Genomic DNA, 6,000 nt, shown 5'->3' with positions numbered 1-6,000 from the left:
TTGCCACCATCAAAACCAAGCGCACCATCCAGTTTGTGGACTGGTGTCCCACTGGCTTCAAGGTTGGCATCAACTACCAGCCGCCCACCGTGGTTCCTGGTGGAGACCTGGCCAAGGTCCAGAGGGCTGTGTGCTTGCTGAGCAACACCACTGCTATTGCAGAGGCCTGGGCTCGCCTGGACCACAAGTTTGATCTGATGTTTGCTAAGCGTGCCTTTGTCCACTGGTATGTCGGAGAGGGTATGGAGGAGGGAGAGTTCTCTGAGGCCAGAGAGGACATGGCAGCTCTGGAGAAGGATTATGAAGAGGTGGGAATGGACAGTGTTGCGGGTGAGGGAGAGGAGGAAGGAGAGGAGTATTAAAAGGGATTTGAAGGCATTTATTAAGACATTAATCAGTTCCAAATGTTCCTAAATATGTTCCAAAAAGACGTTTTCCTTGTTTGAGTATTGAGAAAGTCAAACTGACAATTTCAGTTTGTGAAAAAGAAGTTCAGAAGGACATAAGTGCTTTTTTAATATATTTTTAATATATTGCAAGTTTTCTCCTAAATATGTTCCAAAAAGAGATTTTTGTCCATAATTTGACTTGCTGTAGTGCTGATACAGTCAAACCGACTGTTTCACTTCGTGAGGAAGTCAAGTGTTCAAAGTGATACGAAGAGCTGATCTAAAATGTTCTCTTCAATGTGTTAAAAAACTACATTTTATCTATCAAATGGGAATTCTATGAAATAGAAAATGTTTGGCTCAGTTTTAAATAAATTTCCTGTCATATGAACTTTGTCTGTGTTTGTTGTTTATTAGTTGAACAGTGTAAAGTTAGTTTGAGAAATACACCAGTCAGCCAAAATCACATGCCAGTCTCCTCTCTATGCAAACAGGACTCATTACATTCTGTAGCTTTACCTCTACAGTCATCGTGTTTGAGCTGAGATTTCACCAGAATTACAGATTTAGTTTGTTTAATCGTGTTTAAATTTCCAGTCTGATTTATGCTATAAACTAAATTCGGAATCTATGTGGACAACATATTACGATTTTTCACATCAAATATATATTCTGACCTCATGTGAGTCTAATAAATATGAGACATATCAATAAAAAGAACCCCAGGGCTTCTAGGAATCATGGAGCAGCTCCTTTTAAAGTCGTTCATTTACCTTTTCTGGTCATGTGGAGACCTCTGGTGGTTGTTTTGGGGCGACAGACAAAAGAGGGTCAAAAGGAAACTTTCACAGCATGTTGGAAAGTCATATTTTACTGAAACCATTCCTATGTGAGGCTTTTGCACCATTTTACCACCATTTATCCCTCAAAACCAAAAGAGTTCATGTTCAGATGGTGATTTAAATAAAGCTCTGGGATGAATTTGTACGGAAATGTCTCCGTTTGGATTGTAATTTGTGTGTTTTGTAAAAGTGGTGCCACAGTTTAAATCCCAGTTCTCATCAGCAGGAAACTCTTTAGTTATTAACATTTCATAATTAAAAAGACAGACAGATAGATAGACTTTATTGTCTGTCCCAACCAGTGACAGAAATTCTCCTTTGACGAGGCTCCAATGATAAAACATTTAAAAACACATTTAAGACACAAGCTCACAAAGTGCACACGTCTAAAAGAAATGTTAAAAAGAAACAGCAGCCGATAAGAAAAAAAAAAACGTACTGTTCAGTGTCTTACTTCATTTTGCTCAGGGTGGTTATTGCAGTGGGAATAAAGGATTTTTTGTGATATTTTTATTTCTTTGTTATTATTATTTTCTCCTTCTGCTGTTGGAAGCGGGCGGAAGGCAGCGCCACAGATCACGTGAACGGACCATCCAGGAAGTAGCCTATCCGCGCACTCATCCCAGGTTTGGCCGGGCAGCGGCGGAGCATTTTGTTCCAAACAAAGTAGGACTCTCCCCGCAGAGGCCGGATGACACCAATGGACTGAGCAGCTCTTCGCTTTTTTGATTTTTTATTGAATTTCTAAACCGTGTTGTTTACAGCTGGCAGAAATGGCTCCCGGATAACGGAAAGAATATTCGAGAAACACCGTGGACTGCGGGGTTTCGAGTGCGGCCAGGAGCGCAGCGGCCCGCGGCCGTGGAGGAGCTTAGCAGCCGGGCGAAGCCGAAGGAGTCGCCCCGCTATTGTGTGTTAAGACGGATTTACCGCCGTATTACAGCCCCGTAAGTGTCCCGTTTTAATGTCAGTGTGAATGTGGCGTTTTAGTAACGGACGAGGCTGCGGTGTCGGGAGATGTCATGTTGTGTTGTTTGTGTAAAATAGGTAGCCATGTCAACCCGTTTCGATTTAGCTACAGTTAGCATGTGGCTAATGACATTAGCCTCGCGAAGACCGTAGGTGCGTTTGATTACCTCACCTGTCCTGCACACGCGGGAAGACATAGAGTTTGGGGGACCAGGTGTAGCAATTACGCTGATTACCTGGAGCTGTAAAACACCTTCTGGCATCCTACAGCAGTAATTCAGCTGGTCACTGCGGGTCAGCTAAGTCCGTGCAGCTGGTTTAGTGATGTGTGTTGTCACTTATTTATATAGGTAGGTTAACTCCAGGTGAGCCGCCCAGGACTTGTGTTGTCCCACATTCCCCCCGCTACAAACCAGGTATGTTACAGTGGTGTTTGACTGTTTATAGGTCAAGTTGTTTGCGAATTCCTCTAAAGGGAGTCGCCAAAGCGTCGTCCCGTCACATTAGTATTCCTCGTATCGACGGGCACATGACAGCCACAAACAGATGTGCCTCGTAATGAGCGAACCCCTGCAGTCGGCCGGCTAACTTGCCCAGCTAACTAAATCTGCAGACGGGAAGCCGCTCCGAAGCTTGTCTTGAACACCGTCCAGTTTTTTTTCCTTAGTTACTGTGCCGTGCTGAACACCAAATAAAATGGCTGATTTAGCTGTTGTCCTTTGTTTGTCATTTGACTGTACGAGCTAGCAGCTTGCTGTTGCTATGCTAAGGAAACGCGGCTAGGCGCAGCGTCCGTCCGCCTCGGCTCACCTTTGTATGCAGCCGCACGCTTTCTTTTGTGAGACTTAGTGGTTCGTGGTTTTCTTTCAGTTTTGTTTTTTTGTCATTTGGAATCCTAATTAGTTTGTGTGCAGTAGCATTTACAAACCCGGTAAAGAAAAGCTGCCACGATGCTCGAGTTGCTTTGACTGCACACTTTGTTACAGCTTGCTAATAGCATGTAGCACCTAATAATGCACCAAATAATTAATGGACATTAACCATCTAAACTCTGAGCAGTTTCTAGACATTTGTGGCCCTTATCACATTTTTTTTTCTCTGTCACTGTGGGCTCATTTTTCACTGCAGTGTAAAGTCCTGCATCTCTATGTAAACAGCACAACCTTGTCCAGAAGTAGAAATAGAGCAGAATTTCTTTACTGTCATTGCACGGTGTGCAGCAAAACTAAGCAGCAAACCTGTCAATGCATTCACACAATCAGACAGCAGTGTGCACATATAAAATCTAAACATCTACTAGAAGAAATAGTATGTGCAAGTGTGTCTATAAAAGCAGCTTTATTCATTTAAAGATAGCGTATAACTGTAAAAACAGTCGTGTGATTTATGTAGCACATTGCTGAATATATATGAGAAAGCATGTTATAAAGTAGTGCATGCAAGGTTCAGTTGTATGTAAACATATGAAAGAAATTTAAACATGTATTGTGTGCAGTAAAACATCACTGTAACCTCATAAATCCTCCAAAATAATAAAGGTTGGATTTCCTTGATAACATATTTTGCCAAAACAAAACTGTCATCAACATATTTCCACATGTGTTCACAAGTGTTACCAATAGTAGGGAAAAAAAGTGGTGGCTCTTTGTGTAGACACAGTATGCAGTTCAGTTCAGCAAAAAGTCCTGTTAAAAAAAAATAAAAACGTAAAATCAGACAGTTGGTTGCGGTTGAGTCACTCGAGGCGTCACAGTTCCACTCAGTTTTTCGTCTTTTACATAATCTGGTGAATGGAAATTACTTGTTTTTGTTCCCTTTCTTTTAAAGTAAGACATTTAGAATCATGGGATTTTGATTAAATTTCAAGCTTAGGTTTGGTTTCCCAGTTGAGTGACCCGTTACAGATGAGTGGTTCAGGGACTGTTGCAAATTTAGCGTCTTCACAGCTTCACCCTTTGAACAAAGCGGTCATTTTTGCATTCTTGAAAAATAAACATGTCTTTTAAATCTGCTGGGGGGGTTTTGGGGGTTCAAAGGCTTAATGGTACATTCGTCTCTTCGATTCTTACATTGCTCTCTGTTTTAGGTCCCCATCCCTTACTCGCCTTCCTGATTCTGTTCTGGGAGAGTTCAGACCAGTATCATCGCCAAGATAGCCGGGCCAGGCAGGAAGAGGCACATCTCAGATCCAGACCCCAGCAGCGGTAGCGATTCCGGCGACGGGCGGCCTGTTAGTGCCAAGTGCCTGAAGATGGCCAGCAGCGGTGGTGGCGGCGGCAGCGGCGGTCGCGGTGGGGCTCAGCAGAGAGGAGGCAGCAGCAGGGAAAATGGCTCCGACCTGTCCTCCAGTAAGAAGAAGCAGAAGGACCGGGCCAACCAGGAGAGTCGAGAGGCCAAGAGGGCGGCGGCAGCAGCCGCGGCGGCAGTGGACGGAGTTATCGCAGAGGTCAAGAAAGGTAAGAAGTGCTGCATCTGATGAAACATTAGGTATAAAAATATAGCAGTGTGCTTCTTCAACAGACGACCACATCTGGATAAAGATCACTGTTGTGGGTGTGTCGTGGCTGCAAACCATAACTCTGTTATTCATCAACACATTTATGGCTCAAGCGTCTGAACATTTTGATCCGTTGAAGCACATTTTACACTTTACATTTCATTTATTCATATTTGTTTTTATCTAATATCCACTTGATTAACTTTTTGTATTTAAAACCGGACAGGAAGCATCGTTGTGTTTTGCGTTTTTCCAGTTTTACTCCTTTGCTGTTAATTTTATTGCCCTAATTGCAATTCGTGCTGCTACTTGCATTTATGTCTTTGTGTGTGAGTGGATTGTTTTGTACATACTGTGCTTTTCCTTTTCATTCATTGTGCAGCTTGTGTGTGTGTGTGTGTGTGTTTAATTGAAAGTGTTTTTTCTGAGTTTTGCATATGTGGATGTGGATTACAGCTCTCCTTTATATGGCTTCATGCCTTTCATTGAAGCGCTGCTGGTTGAACGTACAAACAGGAGGAGGTTTGCCGTTCAGCGGTGGAACTGTTCTCCTCCCGATTCATAAACACCCACACGCCAGCGTTTGACAATAAGAACATGTCAACTATTCCTAGATTCTACTTCTAGTGGTAGAGCTCTGAAAAATCCTGCTTTGTGTGCTTAAAGATGCAGGAAATGTCCTTTCCAGTTAAAATTATGTAGGACAAATCTTTTTTTTAAAAACATCTTAAAAAGAAAGGGACTGTGGGCTGTCTGGCCTCAACACTGAAGGGTTTAGCATAAATTTAAAAAAAAGCTTTCTGCATAAACATAAACACAAGACTCAGAAGTTAGATTTTAATTTGTTTATTATTATTTAAATTAAGTTCTATCAGGTATCTGTCCTTGTGTTTACTACCTGCATGCTTTGTGGTTCCTTAATTTGAAAAATCCATCGTCACATCCTGTAGGTCAAGTTTTGCTTTCCCATTATTCAGTCGGATAAATAAATAGTTTGTTGACGCAGAGGCATCCGAGTGGATTACTCACAAGACTTACTATGGATCTTATGCAATTAAAATGGAGGTGAATATATAAATATAGATACAGAGCCAGTCACTGACAGTCCAGCAGGTGTAACGTTTCTCGGTGCAGCGTTATTGACTAAATCACCAACAGTTGTTTGTTTCAGTTTGATCCCTGCAGGCGGAAATGCTGATGCAAATCTTATCATATTCTTGATAAAAAGCCAGAGAGCCTAAAGTCTGAGTACTCGTAAACCACACAAAACACTTTAATTTATTTATTTTTACCACAGAAATGA

The 6,000-nt window shown here is 42.1% G+C and overlaps 2 protein-coding genes across 3 annotated transcripts in view; both read left to right on the top strand.

The window, feature by feature from the left end:
• Window positions 1-780, top strand: part of LOC103362018 (tubulin alpha-1A chain-like) — a 2,080-nt gene extending 1,300 nt beyond the window's left edge. Inside the window, exon 3 of the mRNA XM_008288262.1 lies at window positions 3-780. Within this exon, the coding sequence (XP_008286484.1) occupies window positions 3-362 (360 nt within the window). The 3' untranslated portion in view covers window positions 363-780. The remainder of the gene's footprint in view (window positions 1-2) is intronic.
• A 1,075-nt stretch (window positions 781-1,855) lies between these two features.
• usp19 (ubiquitin specific peptidase 19) overlaps window positions 1,856-6,000 on the top strand; it is a 29,235-nt gene continuing 25,090 nt past the window's right edge. For both annotated transcript variants that reach the window (XM_008288247.1, XM_008288246.1), the window contains exons 1-2: window positions 1,856-2,178; window positions 4,287-4,656. In XM_008288247.1, coding sequence (XP_008286469.1) covers window positions 4,452-4,656 — 205 coding nt within the window. In that variant the 5' untranslated portion in view covers window positions 1,856-2,178; window positions 4,287-4,451. The remainder of the gene's footprint in view (window positions 2,179-4,286; window positions 4,657-6,000) is intronic.

The sequence above is a fragment of the Stegastes partitus genome, unplaced genomic scaffold (assembly GCF_000690725.1).
Source record: "Stegastes partitus isolate 25-593 unplaced genomic scaffold, Stegastes_partitus-1.0.2 Scaffold549, whole genome shotgun sequence".
Taxonomy (NCBI): domain Eukaryota; kingdom Metazoa; phylum Chordata; class Actinopteri; family Pomacentridae; genus Stegastes; species Stegastes partitus.
The sequence above is the reverse complement of the archived record's forward strand: the minus strand, read 5'-3'. Positions and strand labels throughout refer to the sequence as shown.